A 16967-nucleotide genomic window follows, 5' to 3' on the forward strand; every position below is an offset into this window, starting at 1 on the left:
AGGCTAAGTGTCACTTATTAAACTAGTATATGTTCAGCTAATTGTCAGCCTCTTGCATGTCTGCATCTCAAGAGATTGCAGAATTCAAGCGACAAATGATGCTGAAATGATGCTGATATGTTTCTTGTTTAGCATTTTGGAGCTTAAACACCCTATAGTCCCCATTCATTTTCATTATATGGAAACTGAGCTGAGGTATTCTTTAAAAATTCTACTTTTGTGTTTAATGGAAAATGCAAAGTCACGAGCGGCTTACATAGGAACAGCCCAAACAGCTGCTAATGAGGCATCTATGAATATCTTATAATAATAAAAACACAATGTTCAGCTGAGATTTAACCTCTGATCCCTCGGAGCAGGTGTGGGAGGGATTGAAGCAGAGGCGGTCATGTTGGGCCAACCCATCAGCATGGTATAAATATATTAGGGTTGTAACAATATTCACACCGAACCGAAAAACCGCGATACACCGCCCATGGTACGTATCGCGATACTCTCTTGGCGCACCGAACACGTCCCGCCCAGCCCTAACCCATAGTTGAGGTTGACCTGACTTTACCTTGTTATGTCACAAAACTAATTTTTCCTACTTGACATTTGATTAGTAGCCTAATTAGGGGTGTAACCGCGAATTTTCGTGTCTTATGTGAGACAAATACAGTGTTGCTACCATTAACCACCATATCCATTAACCATCAATAATCGCAATAGGCTCCGCGTTTTGTTACTTTCGATAAGAAACAATGCCGGTTTGACGCTCTTTAAAGCTACAGTGTGTAATTTCTTTCACCGCTAGGGGTCGCTAACCTCTTACAATAACAAAGGCGTAGGTTGATGAAGAGCTAATAAGAGACAGATATCAGCGCCACACGCGACTCCCGCGGATATAAAGGAATTAGGACATTTCATTCTACCGAACTACCAGCAAGTGCTAATACTCACACAGGTCAGTTTATTTGACTAATTAAACTTGTGAGGTAACGCATCGCTGTTTCACTTGGTCTACACTATCACACCAAACTGCATTTTGAAAGTTTAAAATTTTGTTGAAAGTTATAATGTGTTAGTTTGTCTGTATGAGACTAGCAGTAAGCTAGATCAACATTAGAATAACATACAGATCATATTCTAACATTTAATCATGTTGAGCTATATAACATTGATTTGTTTTATGTACATTTGCTCACCTGTCTAATAAAGTACATGCAAAAGCGGCGTCTCTGTCAAGTCGAAGTTAGTCACGAACATTGAGCTCTCGGCATCTCGAAAACGCCACACCGATATGGATCCCCGTTTTATTTCTCTTTTTGTCCCAAAGTCTGCTCTCCATGGTCCATAATGTTTGAACGAAGCAACAACAGCGTGAGCGTGACTAGACGTAATGCAGTTGTCCACGTCTGTCGCCATGGTTACTATGGCAGTACGAGCGGAAACCAGGGATAACGCGGATATTACGTCATTGACAGGCGACATGCAATGACCAGGGATGAGCCATTATTTAAAACTGGAATTTCTCTGAAATTAAAAATCTTTGGGAACTTTTGGGATATTGTAAGTACACAACTGCAGGAAATATATCACTGTGTGCAAGTGATTTTTGGATATTTTATTACAAAAATCTTACATATTGTCCCTTTAATGTGGCGTCATCAATGTGACGGATCACTATGGCCCCTCAGTATAAGCAGCAGCGCGCGAGTGAACGCGGTCATCTCAATAAACATGAATGAACATCTGAAGACATGTTGAAAGATACAGTAACCACTGAAACGTATTATATCCATAGACTGTAAAAAAATATGGACGTAGTGTCCGTGATGCCACCCGTAGGTTTGAAGGTTTCTGAAGCCTAAAGTGGGCGTGGCCGACCGTCGCCATCTTGGCAGCGCGTCAATCCCGAATTTATTTATTTTTACAGTCAGACAATTAGCTGAGGTAACGTGACGGCTAACAAACAGCAGACAAACGGCTAATGATGACTAATGACCACAGCGGCGGGAATCCACCTGTCACTCAAAAGTGGACACACCCTTAATTATGCAGAAATGTAAGGCTTAATATAATTGAAACGGATGAGTTATAAAAAAATTCACCCCCCTCACAGTTGTCATGAAGGGCAGAATTAGCTGTATAGACCAAAGCCACTTTTTGCACCAGGCTGTAAACGTGTTTTTTTCTGCTGTAAAGTTGGGCATTTTAACATGGGGGAGATGCAGATTTGACTCACTTTTGCAGCCAGCCTCAAGCGGCCAGTTGACGAATTGCCGTTTAATTCACTTCTGTGTTGGTTTCAAGAGAGAGACAGGGAGGTTGCCGCTTGATTATATCTCGAGTAATCGCTCAATCAGTGTTTAACGGCGGAAAGACATCAGTAAAACAGCTTGTAAACAATGTCACATTTACCTCAGGCAAGTCATTCACTGTCCACAGCTTGTTAGTCAGCTAGAGAAATGAACTCTTTCGCTAAGCGCTATATTAGTCTACATATTCTTTATATTTTACTTAACATGTTAGTGATGTCTTGATTATTTAGTATGTTTAAAATATCTGTCATGAAAATGATTATATTTTAACTACGAATTGGAGTAAAAACATAATTTTACAATTACATTTAGAAGTTAATGCAATAACTGTGCAGTTTACAGTTTGTTAGTTGAGTTTTGATTATTATAAAATAAATAGCAACTGAATTTAGGCTAATAGTTTGGGCTCTGTTGTTAACCTTTAATATTACAGTAATGTGCAAGTAAGGGCTCCCTATATAGATAGAAGATATTTTAGAGCTGCTAAACAGCAGAAACTAACTTTGTTGCATTATTTTCCTGTTATCACTGCTTTGAAACAATCTTTATTGTAAAAAGCGCTTTATAAATAAAGGTGACATGACTTGACTTGACATGACTATATAGTTTACAGCATTAGCAGAGATAATTTTTTTATCCTTAATACACTTTTAATTATAACTGAATTCATTTAAAGACACAGACACAATTTGTTCATTAAACCACTGTTTAATAAAAAAAAAAAAGCAATTTTAGTTTTAGTTTTCTCCCCCCTGCTGTACCGAACCCTCAGTTGTGTACCGTTACATTTAGTTTAAGATGAAGTACTAAATTAAAATTAAAAACAAACATTTAATAAAAAGACATTTATAAAAAAAACAGAAAGTAATAAAAATGTAAAAACAAGGATTTCGGATACTGTGTAATGTAGGGTTCACCAGGATACTCACACACACAGTTCTATAGAGGTGTTTGCATGCGCTTATATACTCTACTACTCTACTCTATACGTCAGGTTTTCAATCAGAGAAATGGAGGCATAAGCTGCTGCTGCCTGCTTACTTTGTAGCTTTGTGTGTGTGTGTGTGTGTGTGTGTGTGTGTGTGTGTGTGTGTGTGTGTGTGTGTGTGTGTGTGTGTGTGTGTGTGTGTGTGTGGTAAGCTATCCCAGAAGGCTCACTGGGAAAATGTAATGAGTGTGAAATTACATTTCTGTCACTCCTCATGTGTAATGATGCTGAATATTTATGATTCTATAAAAAGTACAGAATGAAATAAAAAGTTGATTTGAAACTGAACTTCAATTTAAAATGAAGGTCATTGCTTATAATAAATTGATATAATTAATAATATATTAATATGATTGATAACAACAACAATAATAATAATATTATTATTATATAATATATTTCAAAATATAATCATTTCATAAATGAAAATTATGTTTATTTATATTTATTTTAAAAAAATGCAAAAATAAACTGTCAATAAATAGTAACAGTCTGTCCTTCTGTTTTAGGATGTGCCTTTCTGACGTATTGTGCACGGGAGTCAGCCGTTAAAGCACAAAGTGCTCTTCATGAACAGAAAACCCTGCCAGGGGTAAGTCCTTTCTCTCTCTCTCTCTCTCTCTCTCTCTCTGTGTGTGTGTGTGTGTGTGTGTGTAGAGGGCATGACAGGGGTCTTCAGTGTTTTATCCCCTTTCATGATCTGCCATCTCTGAGTATGTGTGTGTGTCCTGGACACACAGCAAGACTCGTCTCATCTCAGAGAGAAGGTGTGTGTGCCATCTGGATTATGACGAGCTGTATGTAGCCATGGAGATTATTTGGATTATTCCCCACACCTTTTCAAGCTGCAGACTCTCAGAAATATAGCAATAAAATGTAAACATGGTGCAGAGCAGAGCCTGAGGGTGGCTGTTTGTCACAGAACGGGATTGGAGAGTAATCACAATGGGATGGAGGGTTGGTGGGGTGCAAATGCAGTAATTAATCCTATTACCAGCGTGACACCAGGCTGACCTTTCGTTGAAGATCACTCCAACAATCTTCTCTATCCCGCTCTCCGCCCCCTTCTGCTGTCAGTCCTTCCCTCTGACAGTCTTTGTATGGATACTTAAATACTTTCTTTTTCTTTGGTCTCTTCCCCCTGTTGTTACCGTTCTAGTCATGTCTTAAACTCTTTCCCTGTCCCCCTATTCTTTTTTTGTTTTTTTCCTTTTGAATTTGCATGTTTTTATGCACGCCAACTCAAAATATATGTGATATTAAATAATATATGTGATATTGGTCCTATAGTTTATCAGATTTTATATTGGAATATAGGCTATCTCTGCCGTATTGATGGCTGGGGGTGACAGATGGCCCTTTCTGTGCATCACTGAAGCACAAACACTGGTTTCATTTCAGGAGAGAAAGAAAAGACAATGGGCAATAACTGAGGGCAGCCTCCCATACACAAAATAAATATATTTGAAATATATTTTCAGGATATATTTTGGAATATATGCAAATATTTGAAATTGGCCCAATAAATATATTTCATACTTATATTTCATATATTTTTGTTATGTTTCAGAATATATTTCAATGTATTTTTTTCTGTATGGGTCCCCAAAAGTGTCAAAAATATATGTGGCATATATTCCAAATATAACAAAAATATATGAAATATAAGTATGAAATATATTTATTGGGCCAATTTCAAATATTTGCATATATTCTAAAATATATCCTGAAAATATATTTCAAATATATTTCTTTTGTGTATGGGCTAAGACAGATGTTATACAACTTGCATCTTTTCCTTTCATCCTTGCTTTTTCCTGTCCCTCCCCTTTAGCCCCTTTCACACAGAGATTCCGGAAAATACATGGAAAATGTGTCCCGGGATTTGTCCCGGGATCGTTTGATTTTAGTTCATTCACACTGTCAGTGATTTTCCGGAATCTGTCAGTGCGCTCACACACATAAAGATCCCGTAAAGACACGTGACGTCAGGATGTGATAACTCCTGTCAGATGTCAGTTCTGCTGATAACTCCTCTTCGTCATCTCTACACGAAGACGAGTTCATACTCCCCAGTAGCGCCACTGGATTTGCCGAGTGGCTCGTTCCCCAAATGCTGTAGAAAGGCCCATGCGATGGCACGTGCGTCATCACTACGACACACCCCTTACGGCATTGGTCCTGGCTTTTGTTCACACAGGGCGCGTTCCAGGACTGATCCCGGCAATGTTACTAGGTACCCATCCCGGCGATCCCAGCATCAATCTGGGACGTGTTTGCGTTCACACAGGATCAACACGCTGTGTGAAAAGGGGCTTTTGTCTCTGTCTCTTCATTCCCCTCTATCTTCTGTGGAAATGTTGAAGCATCATATTAGAGAGGAGTGTGTTTGTGTTTATGTGAGTGTCGTGGCCTCGCTCTCCTCTGGGAAGTGCTATTATGAGCAGTTCACTTTGTAATGCTTCTGTGGTGTAACTCAGAGAATATGTGTGTGTGTTTGTGTGTGGGTTTTCTCCACAACAGTACATTTGCGGTGTGTTTAGTAGTTCACTTTGGTCAGCAGTGCTGATGATAACAATCTCTCTGGATGCAGTTCTGGGTGTATATATATCACTGGTACATTACATGCGCTGTGTGTATGTTTTAAGAGCAAAGGCCAATTCACACAAAGAACAATATCTATAAAGATAACTATAGCGTCCACATCAACGTATAATAACTATGACGATGACTAAATGAATGTCCACACCAATGGACAATTACTATAACAATGACTATACCAATAACTATAACGATATAGCTATAATGATAACTATTGTACCATCCACACCAACAGATGATAACTATTATTATACCTATAAAGATAACTATAGCGATAACTATTAGTATCCACACCAACAAACAATAACATTATGTTTATTATAAGCATGCGCTGCCACTTACAATGTTCAATCTCTTTAAAGTTGAATGGATTCTGATTGGTTGTCAATGTTTTTTATCATTCATTAGCTTGAAACATTGCTCTGATATCATTCCTCAGTGCCGTTATCATTATAGCTGTGGTGTGGACTTCGCTGTTCTCATAGAATAAGAGTGATAATAAACTTATGTATAGTTATACATTTACTATTTAACTAACTTTTAAACTTTAAAACTGCTTATAAATGATAATAAATTATGTTTTTTGAAAATGTAAAAATGCAGAAAGTTTCCTTTCTAGGGAACTCAACGCTGCGTCATGGCGTTGACGCAATGGGAACGTATCCAGGCCTGACCGGTTGTGACTATCACACAGGACATGTTTTGCTTGCTCAATATATTATAGTGCTTTTATATATATTGGAGTTTTAATTGGAGTAGCCATTTTTATCCTCTTATCTTTATTTTGTGTGTGTATGTCTTTAAATGATCTTGGGTATATAAATGATGTGTGAATGTGCACAGCATAAAGGAGGTAGCATATCAAACAAACGGGATCGCTAACCCAACAACCAAATGGTGATCACCAAACAGCTGGATTGAAGAGTTACTTTTACTTAACTTTCCAGCAAACCACATAACTCAACTTAAGTTATTCTAGTATTATTGTTTTGTTCAATGTAAATACATTTCATTTATTCATTCTGTATCTGTTGTTCTGTATATTTTGTTCTTGCTTGATTCTCTCTCAAAGGTTAGAATCTAGTGTCTGCAAGGAGCACGTTTGACTCTTGGGGGATTTGGATGCACTCATAGCGATGCATTTGCAGCAGGAAGTTCTGTTTTTGCTTGGTTCTCTTAGAGCAGGGGTAGGCAAGTTCAGTCATTGAGAGCCGCTTGGACTGGAGCTAAACTCTGGACCGGACTCATACAGACTGAACCGAACTTGCCGGACAGAGTTTTCCTACCCCTGTAGAGCGATGAGAATCAAGTGTTTGCACGGAATGAGTTCGGCTCTCACGCTCGCTGTGGGAAGCTCCACTTATGCTTGATTCTCTCTTGAGAGATGAGAGTCAAGCATCTGCACTTCGCAGTTTGAGTCTCGTTGCTGCCAAGGCAACAATATGGGATCGATACGGTGGGAGGAGGAGGAGCTGGGGGAGCAGTCTGACAAGAGTACTCTCTGTTTTTGAATTCTCCTGATAGCCAAATTTTTTGGGGGGGCAAGTCTCATTTTTTGATTTGGAAGCTTGCTTTACAAATACTTACAACACAAAATGGAGATTTATTAAACCCATTGCTCTCATGTTGGCTTAGGAAGCCTGCTCTGTGGCCACTGTGGCCAACCTGGCTCAGAGCATATTATGTGGTGTGTCTAGTTCTGAGGAATTGGATTTGCACCGGGTTGAAGAGTTGCTTGTGAGCTACGTCTCCCCTGGCACTGCATCCTCTTTGAAGGCTCCCTCCTTGCCTATGGGAATGGAGCTATTGCATTCGCTCTTAAGGCAGCAAAATCCACTCACTGTGATGAAGGAGTGCCACTCTCGCTTGTCTCTTTTCTTGAGAGATGAGAGTGAGATGTCTGCACCTCATGGTTCAGGCCCTGTGCTGATGAGGCAGTGTGGCGGCTTCAGTCGAGGGATTGCACATGGGCCTCCCTGCTAAGGCAGCAGCTTACTAAATGAATAGTTGTGGTGAGATGATGTGACCCCTTAATTTTTGGTTGCTCTCCCTCTATTTCTGGAGGTTTATTAGTAAACTGCTGAGGAAGAAGCTTACTAAATTAGTGGTCGCAGTGAGATGATGTGACCCCTTCACTCTTTAGCTGTTGTGCTGTGAAACAACCTCTTTTCAGAAGGAGAGAGTCATTGTGAGATGATGCGACCCCTTTATTTGTGGTTGACTGGAGGCATTAAGCAGTTGGCCTTGCAGTAAGCATAGCAACTATTAATGGGATGGCTGTGATGGAGATCTGAGCAGTGCTATTGACCTGGCCTACCTTGACCTGTAGGCCTATAGCGCATCTGTAAGCTGTGCATGACAGTCGGAAATATATGTCGGCTTCAGCATGCTCTTCATAATGTAGTGGAGCTGAGAGTAATAAAAAAGGCACGCCGGGACACTTATATCTCAATAATAAAGGTATTGAGTATCTTTATTCTTTCCCTGGATAGAGAGCAGACGAATGCAGGGTTTGAGCAGGGTTATGCTCCCTTATGTTATGGTTGCTTTCTGTAATGAGTTGGCAGGGGTTCTACAAGTAATAGAGTGAGCTCTGTAGAGTTTGCACTCCGGATTCCTCTGCTGTTTAGTCTATGAATAAGCATATTACTGGGACATAGTGGTGACTATGTTGGTGGATTGCCTTAGACAGCTCTGCTCCTGAGCTATAGGCAGGTAACTGTCCCCCTCTCTGGACTTGGTCTACCTGTGTCTAATTCTGGCCTTGGCCGTAGAGTTGTTATACCTAGCTCACTATGATTGTACACAGTTCACAGCCTAGTTGTAGCAGGTAGCTGTAGCAGTAGTTGGGATTATGTTCCCATAGCATCAACACCATGATGCAGTGTTGAGTTCCCTCGAATGGGAACGTCTTGGGGTTACATATGTAACCCTGGTTCCCTAAGGAGGGAACGAGATGCTGTGTAGCGTTGCCATGCCTTGGACATGCGTGCACATAACGTCTAATGCAGGCGCCCTTTAATACGCACAGGTGCTCCATGTGACGTCATACTATTGCCATCAGCCAATCAAGATCGGCGTGTTCTACATGTGCTTCAGACACCAGTCATGCCTGGATACGTTCCCATAGCATCAACACCATGACACAGCGTCTTGTTTCCTTCTCAGGGAACCGGGGTTACATTATGTAACCCTAAGGCATTTTCTGTGATGGGAAGATTTATGGGTAGGGTTAGGGTTTGGGGAAGAATATACAGTTTGTACAATTTAAAAATGTCTATGGAAAGTCCCCATAAAACATGAAAACCCAACATGTGTACAGGATTGGCTATACTTGTGAGGGCCAAATGTCCTAATTTATATAGTAAAATATTATGACAACCGACTAGTGAGGACATTTTACTGTGGGTTATAAGGCTTAGTCTTTATACATGTTTTTGCACATGTTTTTTTTTGCAACTAACAGTTGGGTTAGGCCATAGAAGATATCATTAATCTAATTTAAAATCAATGGAAGTCTATGCAATGTCCTCACTGATGTATTGAAACAAATGTGTGTGTGTGTGTGTGTGTGTGTGTGTGTGTGCGTGTGTGTGTGTGTGTGTGTGGTGGAGCATGTTTATGTTTTTATGAAGGCATATATCACTTGCTAATTAGACTTTGGGTGTGTGTGTAGTGGTAAGGACATAAATCACAAACACATTAGACTAAATGTAATTAGTGGCCATTTAAGCACACACACACACACACACACATTGGGTTTCCACGTTTTATGTGGATTTCCATAGACATAATGATTTTTATACTGTATATTTTCCCCTACCCCTAAACCTGGAAACCCATCACAGAAAATGTTTTACATTTTCATAAAAAAAATAAAAAAATAAAAAAATCTCTTAGCATGATTTATAAGCTGTTTTCCTCATGTGGACCAAATATGTCCCTACAAGGACAAGGATTTTGAATATTACCATCATTGTGGGGACATTTTTGTCCTATAGCGTAGGACAAACCCCAACCACACACACTCACTGCTTATAGAAAACAACTTGTATGCACTATTAAATCCTCAAATGAGTTATATTCTTGGCAGACACTTTCTTCCTGAAGTGACTAAGGCGGTGTCTCTTCGTGTGGAGAGATGAGGAGACTCGTATCACTGCTCGCAGTGACTGTGCTGGGACATATACAGTCTGATAATGGACTGTAATGGATTGTGGGTAGCGAGGGGGTGGGGCAGAGGCTGTGCTGTAACAGTACACAGAAACACTGACATGAATTCAAAGGCAGCAGCTGCTGGCAGCTAATGTAGAGTCCAGAGCAAAGACAAGAGGATTTCTAGAGGTCATGCAGCTGAGTTTGGGATGGGTTGTGTAGTAAATTCTGATTGAGTAATGACATAGTTATCTAGTAAAGTACTGTTATACAATCTAGAGCTTGGTATAAAAAGGCAGATAACTAGCTGTCATTTTAGTCTGTTAAGTTTGTGTTGTTAATTCTTTAAAAAACGTGAGAAAAGTTGAACATATTTAGGACTAATCATACTCCCTAATTAGAGGTCTGCTGCACAGGCTTTAAACTGAAGCCGAAATCCGTCACTGTTGAGATGTACTACCTATATTCTTGCTACCATTAGCCAAGACAGCTTTGTAAGACCTAGGCTACACTGCACGTAACCGCTGAGCTTTTTATTGGTTGAAACGAGAAGATCATATCATAGAAGGTTTGGTGCTCTTCGCGTGGCAGTCAAAATTTACCACATTTTTTTTTATTTCAATTAATTGAATGTATTATATTTCAGTTTGATAATGTTTTTTTTATTTATTATTTTGTATTTTTAGGGGATTTTATGGTACTATGTTATATTTATGCTTTAGTTATAATCCATTTATTCACTTTTTGAGCATAGACCTAAAAATTTAATTTCCAACTTAAACGGTGGTAAATCTTGAATACTTTAGAGGACAGACTTAAGTTCCTTTTAATCTCATTTTAAAGACGACACTTGGCAAATTATTGCTGAAGTGAAATAAGTGGAAAAAAGTTAACTTAAAAAAAGTTATAGAATTTTATGTTCATTGTTATGAAAAATACTATTTAAAATTTTTATTTAAAAAATATATTTAAAAAATCACGTTTTACTCTAAAACTGAAAGAAAATCAAAGCAAAAATCTAAACAAGTTGTGTTCCAAATTTGAGCTTGATATCTCATAAAATGAGATTTTGTTTGGCCGCAATACCAAATATTTTCACTAGATAAATTTCATCTCCCATTCATTTCCAATGCACTCATTTTTGACCGTGATGAGCACAAGTGTGACTATTTTTTTTTCAGAACCATTTAACATTTTTGAATCATGTCCCCGATTTTTTTGTGTGTGTGTGTGTGTTCACATAGCAAGTGCCAAAAACTTTTTCCAAGCTCCGTACCATTCCGATGACGTAAAAAAAAAAAAAAACGTAAAATTGTTCGATCAAAAATTACCAAAGAGCACCAGAGGGTGAAATAGACACATCAAGTGGAAAAAAATGTGCTTGATTCAGAGAGACACACAGAGGCAGCAACAAGGCTATTTGACTTGCTATCGTGCTTCAATTAATTAATAAAGTTTGCACTCATTCATGTTTTATATCTTACAATGTTTTAAACAATTAAATACACATAAAAAATAGATATCCTTGAAGATACTGTTCACTATTAGCAAATCAAAATAATTTTAAAAAAAAAATCATAATAGTTTTGTTCATACCTCCTGGAGAACTACTAAGAACTACTATATACAGGTTCATAATTAATGTGAATCATGCATATAATGTTTAATTATTCTAAAGTGAAGATCATGGTAATAACCCACTATAACTCAAGTATTACCAAATACTTTAGAAGGAATTACTAATGATTTGGATCAATATTCTAAAGTAAAGATCATGGTAACCCTCTAGTATTGACTCAAGTGTTACTAAATCTGTCAGAAGGAATTACTACCCAAAACTTACAAAAAGCTCAGAATCTTATAATGACTTCAATAATTACTAGAGAGTTATTAATGTTTAGAATAGTGATCCAAATAACCAGTAATTCCTTTTGAAGGATCTAGTTACCACGATATTTACTTTAGAATGAATTATACATTATGCATTATTCATGTTAATTATGAACCTGTAGACCTATATAGTAGTTAGTAGTCCTCTGGGAGATATGAAAAAAATAGTAGTTATTGATTAGCTAATAGTGAACTACCACATTCGACTAAGCCCGGAAAAAAAAATAGAAAAAAATAATCTTTTCATCACAATAAGTGTATTGAGATTGTCAATTTGGTAACTACACAGAATTTTATTAAGTTTAGTGACAACATGGTACAATGTTTACATGGTACAATGACTGGAAGGCTACTGTTTTTATTATTGCCTGAACCAAATTTCACAATTTCAATTAAATTCAATTTGTGTGATTTGATTCCGATCTTGATTCAATATCGCTTCATTTGGATAAATATTAGGTACAGTAGATTCATGTTAATTTTTCTCAAGAAAAAAATCTCTCACCTAATGCTGTAACCATATGAGCCCTGTCAGCTGGTATTATTATTAAAGGTTAAAAATAACCACTCAACTTAAATATAATGCGTTTTATATTATAATGTTATTATATATATTGTAATATAGGACACATATTTAGCAAAATAGCCTACACCTCTCTATGCTATGGTCATCAAATGTCTTTTCTGAGGTAAATGTAACGTCATGTGACATATTGTTCTCCAGCTGTTTCCACGGTTGAAAAAAACACTGATTGATCGATATTATGTATGAGGCATAAACATTTCGGTAAGTTGTTCTGTATCTTTCAACAAACCTATTGTTCATTCGGGTTTATTTACTATTAACTAGTAGTAAAGTGTAAGAGATGATCGGTTCACGTGCCGCTTGAACTGAGGCGCTACAGCGATCCGTCACGCCACATTTACAAGCGCCAAAACGGTATTTATTGTTTGAATTTCGTAATAAAATTGACAGAATATGAGGGCTGAGAATTTTTTTCATATCAAAAGTAACCTGCGTTACTTTTGAGGGGGGGAGTGAGATTTATGTGTGAGTAAAAAAAATTATTGCATCACAATAAGTGTATTGTGATTGTCAAAACATTTTAGTAACTAAACTGAATTTTATTAGGTTTAGGGACAACATGTTACAATGTTTACATGGTTCAATTTCTGGTAAGCTACGCTTTTTTATTATTTCAATTCAATTATTGTGATTTGATTTAATATTGACTCATTTGGATAAATATTAGGTAGGCTACACAAGATAGGCATTCATTTTTCTCAAGAAAAAAACAACTCACCTAATGCTGTAAACATACAGAGAGCCAGAGATTCAGCTGGCAGTATTATTTAAGGTTAAAAATAGCGCAAATTAAATATAATGTAATATAGTACACATATTTTGCAAAATACTCTCTATAGCTCTTTTTTTCTAGCCAACTAACGTGCTATAGCCTATATGATGGTCATTAAATGGCTTTCCTGAGGTAAATGTTATGTGACATAATTGTTCTCCAGCTGTTTTATTGACCCCTTTGTTTGATTGATTGGTCGATTTATGTATGAGGAATATACATTTCGGTAAGTTGTTGTAGGCTACTGTATCTTTCAACAGTGTTCATTCGTGTTTAACGTTATTTAGGCCTACTATCAGCCATGGCTGGACCGGCCTTTGGGCATACCGGGCATTTTCCCAGTGGGCCGACGTGCTTTTCGGGCCGATACATCTCATACACATAATTTTTATTTTTATTTTTTAACGGCCCATAAAATTTGTACATCGGCGGCCCATTCGTTTGGTTTTGTTTTGCTTAATTGGCGGCGCTGGGTTTGTGCCGATGTAATGCATTGGTCCAAAAAAGTCAGTGTTAGTTTTTTTTTCTTTCTGACAGACCAGCACATGAAACACGTAGATCAGCGGCCCATTGGTTCTTTTCTTGATTGACACTGGGCTGGCCCAATCACAACTTTAAACGAGTGAGCGAGCGTGCAGCAGTGTCAGTGTGTATCTGTCAAAATAGTCAGCGAGATGGAGAAGAAACGCAAGGAATGTGCAGAAAAACAGCGTGAAAAAATAGAACCAGGCCCTTAAAGCAGACGCTTTATGTGTCAAAATATATGTTTTCTGCCCTTCATCAGCTCCTGTGATGATGATGATAGTGAGGAGGATCAGGAGAGAGATGAGAGAGTGTAGAGTCCGCGGTAAGCAGAACTACTTTCAAAACACTTAGGCCATGTCATGAGTGTAGGAACCCATAACCCAGTTACAGATCATTTCCACATCTGCATAGTTGACGATTACCGCAATTCACTAGAAATCTAACGAGAGGCGTTTGTAAACCATGTTTTCCGCCAAAATAAAAGCTTGATGCAGTTTACGTCAAAATAAAAGATCATGTGCTTATCTCTTTCAAGTATAGAAATTGGTACAAAACTAATTATGAAAGTTTCCTTTATTTTTTAGTGCATTTGTTTTACAAAATATGGCAATTACTGTCATTGGATTAATATTATAACTATTATTATGTAGTAGGTGTAATGTAAATAGACACTGTAACTAAAAGAGGTTTGAATTTTTCTTTGTTTAATTTGCACACTGAATATGGGTTGGAGCTTTTAATTTTGAACTCTCAAAGTGCACCAGATTGATGAACCCCCCCAGAAGGGCCGAGGTCCACCCACTACAGTTTTAACAAAAATCCTGTAAGAAAAACTTGTATTACTATGCTAATGCAAATTACAGCTTGTTTTGTTTTGATTCACCACTGTGAAGTATAGTTCAACTGTATTAATAAATGTCAAATTTTTACTTATTTCATTTTCGTGTTAACTCTCACTCTTATATGGCATCAGTGGTTTTAATGAATAGGAGTTGGTATGCATATAATTAAGGGCGTGTGCAAAGATGGGTGGTGTTTATGATCATAGTGGGCCGGTCTGGGCCAAAATGCCCGGGCCGATTTTTTTTGTCCCAGTCCAGCCCTGCTATCAGCTAGAGATGATCGGTTCACGTGCCGCTAGGGATCTGTCGCGTCACATTTACAAGCGCCAAAACGGTATTTATTGTTTGAATTTCGTAATAAAATTGACAGAATCTGAGAGCTGAGATTTTTTTTATATCATTAGTAACCTGCTCTGTCTAGTCTGTCGTTCTCCGTGTCCTCTTTGCTTCGCGATTTTTCTCTGCGTGAGAAAATGGATGTGTGTGAGAGCGTGTGAAAAGTGTCCATTGCGTGAGTCTCACGCTGAACGCCTGAGAGTTGGCAGCTCTGTTCAAGACACCAACATTTTGAACGGAAGTACATTTGCTAAAAGTATACATTTGAAATCCTCAATCCTTTTAAATTGCAGTCAGATTGATGTTTATAATGTTTTATAATTCCTAATTGATAATCTTGTTTTCTCTGCTGTCTGGTCATCATCTGAAGGATAAAGGGATTGGGTCAGTGAGATGAGATGAGATGAGATGAAGGAGAGTGAAGAGATGAATAGGGCCGGGCTGTGGGAGGATGGGAAACGAGGGATCAGAAATAAATCTTCACCGTAATGAGAGAAATACAGCTGTCAATACACTGAAGCATCTGACAGGGTTCAACTGGCGTGACCCACAGCTCCAAAGAGGAGCTACACAACGGCTTTCTGTATCCCTTTTTTTGTCAGCTTTTGTTCCTCTGCGTTTCTGAACGTGCAGCGATTATAATACACTCACCTTGTCACGGAGCCTTGATACAGAGGAAAACCATTAGTGCTGCTTGCTGACACTCATAAAGTATCAAATCATGAGGCTGGTGGAGGAAAGTTGTGCTGTTAAGTTTCTATTGTACTTTTACCGTACATTTAAGGATATCTAAAGACCAGAATGTCACATAGACAGTGTTATTTTAGTATTATTTATATACTATTATGTATTTTCTGTAGTGTGCTTTTGTCATTTTATTTATTATTTCTATTTAGCTTTAATTTCTTCTTTCAGTTTTCAATTTCAGTTTTATTATTTTTTTGTAACTTTAACATTTTCAACTTAGTTGCCATGGTGACATTTTTAATTTTTCCATTTATTCATTTTATTCCAGCTTTATTTAAATTACCGATACTGATTTTTAATAGGTTAAGTTAACAATAAAAACACTGCAAAGACTTGAAGATGGACCCTTTTGACTTAAACCAGTAAGCAGCCTCCTAGCAACAACTCAGAACACCCTAGCAACCACCTACACATAGCAACGCCCTGGCAACCACCCACAAAACCCAAGCACTGTGATGGTGAGTTTTGCAGCAGCAAGTACCGCTCACAGTTGCATTTGCATTTGTTTCATATATTTGTTTCATATGTAAAACTGTAGAGATGATGGGAATATTAGTATGACAAGCAGACACTTTGCCAAACAGACACACAATCACAAGCTAGGAGAGAAACCATCGGGAGGGGGGAGATCATTGCTAAGATACGGTTGACTAGGAGATGACAGGTTGCTAGGTAACATGTATGATGCAACAAGTGACTAATATGGAATGGAAATGTTTGGGAGAAAAATGTGCTGCAAATGCCCCATGAGTGTGTGTGTGTGTGTCTGTGCGTGCGTGCGTTTGTGTGTCTGTGCGTGCGTGTGTCTGTGTGTGTGTGTGTGTGTGTGTGTAGTTTTTATTGTAGTCCAATGTAAAAAAACAAAATAGCAAATCAGCGGCACACATAAACTCCCCCCAGTGAGATGCTTTGGTCCGATGACTTCATGTTGGCTGGGGATGGAGGGTAAAATGCAATTTGTTTGAATAATCCTGGGATTTAATACTCCATAATCCATGAAAAATCCTTTCAGAATTACTGCAGGGGTTCAGATGTACCGAGTGTGTGCGTCCTGCTGTGTGTGTTTTGTAAACTGTACAGGAGGTGTGTATGCATGTGAGAGTGAGAGACTGCATAAAAATCTATTTATGTGTGAGTGAGAGAGACTTAATATAAAGCCTGCAGATGTGTTTAAATGAAACCCTCATCTAGCGGGATTATGATGAGGTGCTGACAGTTTCCC

At 38.1% G+C, this 16967-nt stretch overlaps 1 protein-coding gene across 5 annotated transcripts in view; it reads left to right on the forward strand.

Moving 5' to 3' along the window:
* The window catches only part of celf3b (cugbp, Elav-like family member 3b), a 52004-nt gene that overhangs the window by 3090 nt on the left and 31947 nt on the right, over positions 1-16967 (forward strand). For all 5 annotated transcript variants that reach the window (XM_084088463.1, XM_084088461.1, XM_084088464.1 and 2 more), the window contains exon 3: positions 3801-3883. In XM_084088463.1, the coding sequence (XP_083944589.1) occupies positions 3801-3883 (83 nt within the window). The remainder of the gene's footprint in view (positions 1-3800; positions 3884-16967) is intronic.

Source organism: Abramis brama (assembly GCF_963993115.1).
Source record: "Abramis brama genome assembly, chromosome: 17".
In the NCBI taxonomy this organism is placed as follows: Eukaryota; Metazoa; Chordata; class Actinopteri; order Cypriniformes; family Leuciscidae; genus Abramis; species Abramis brama.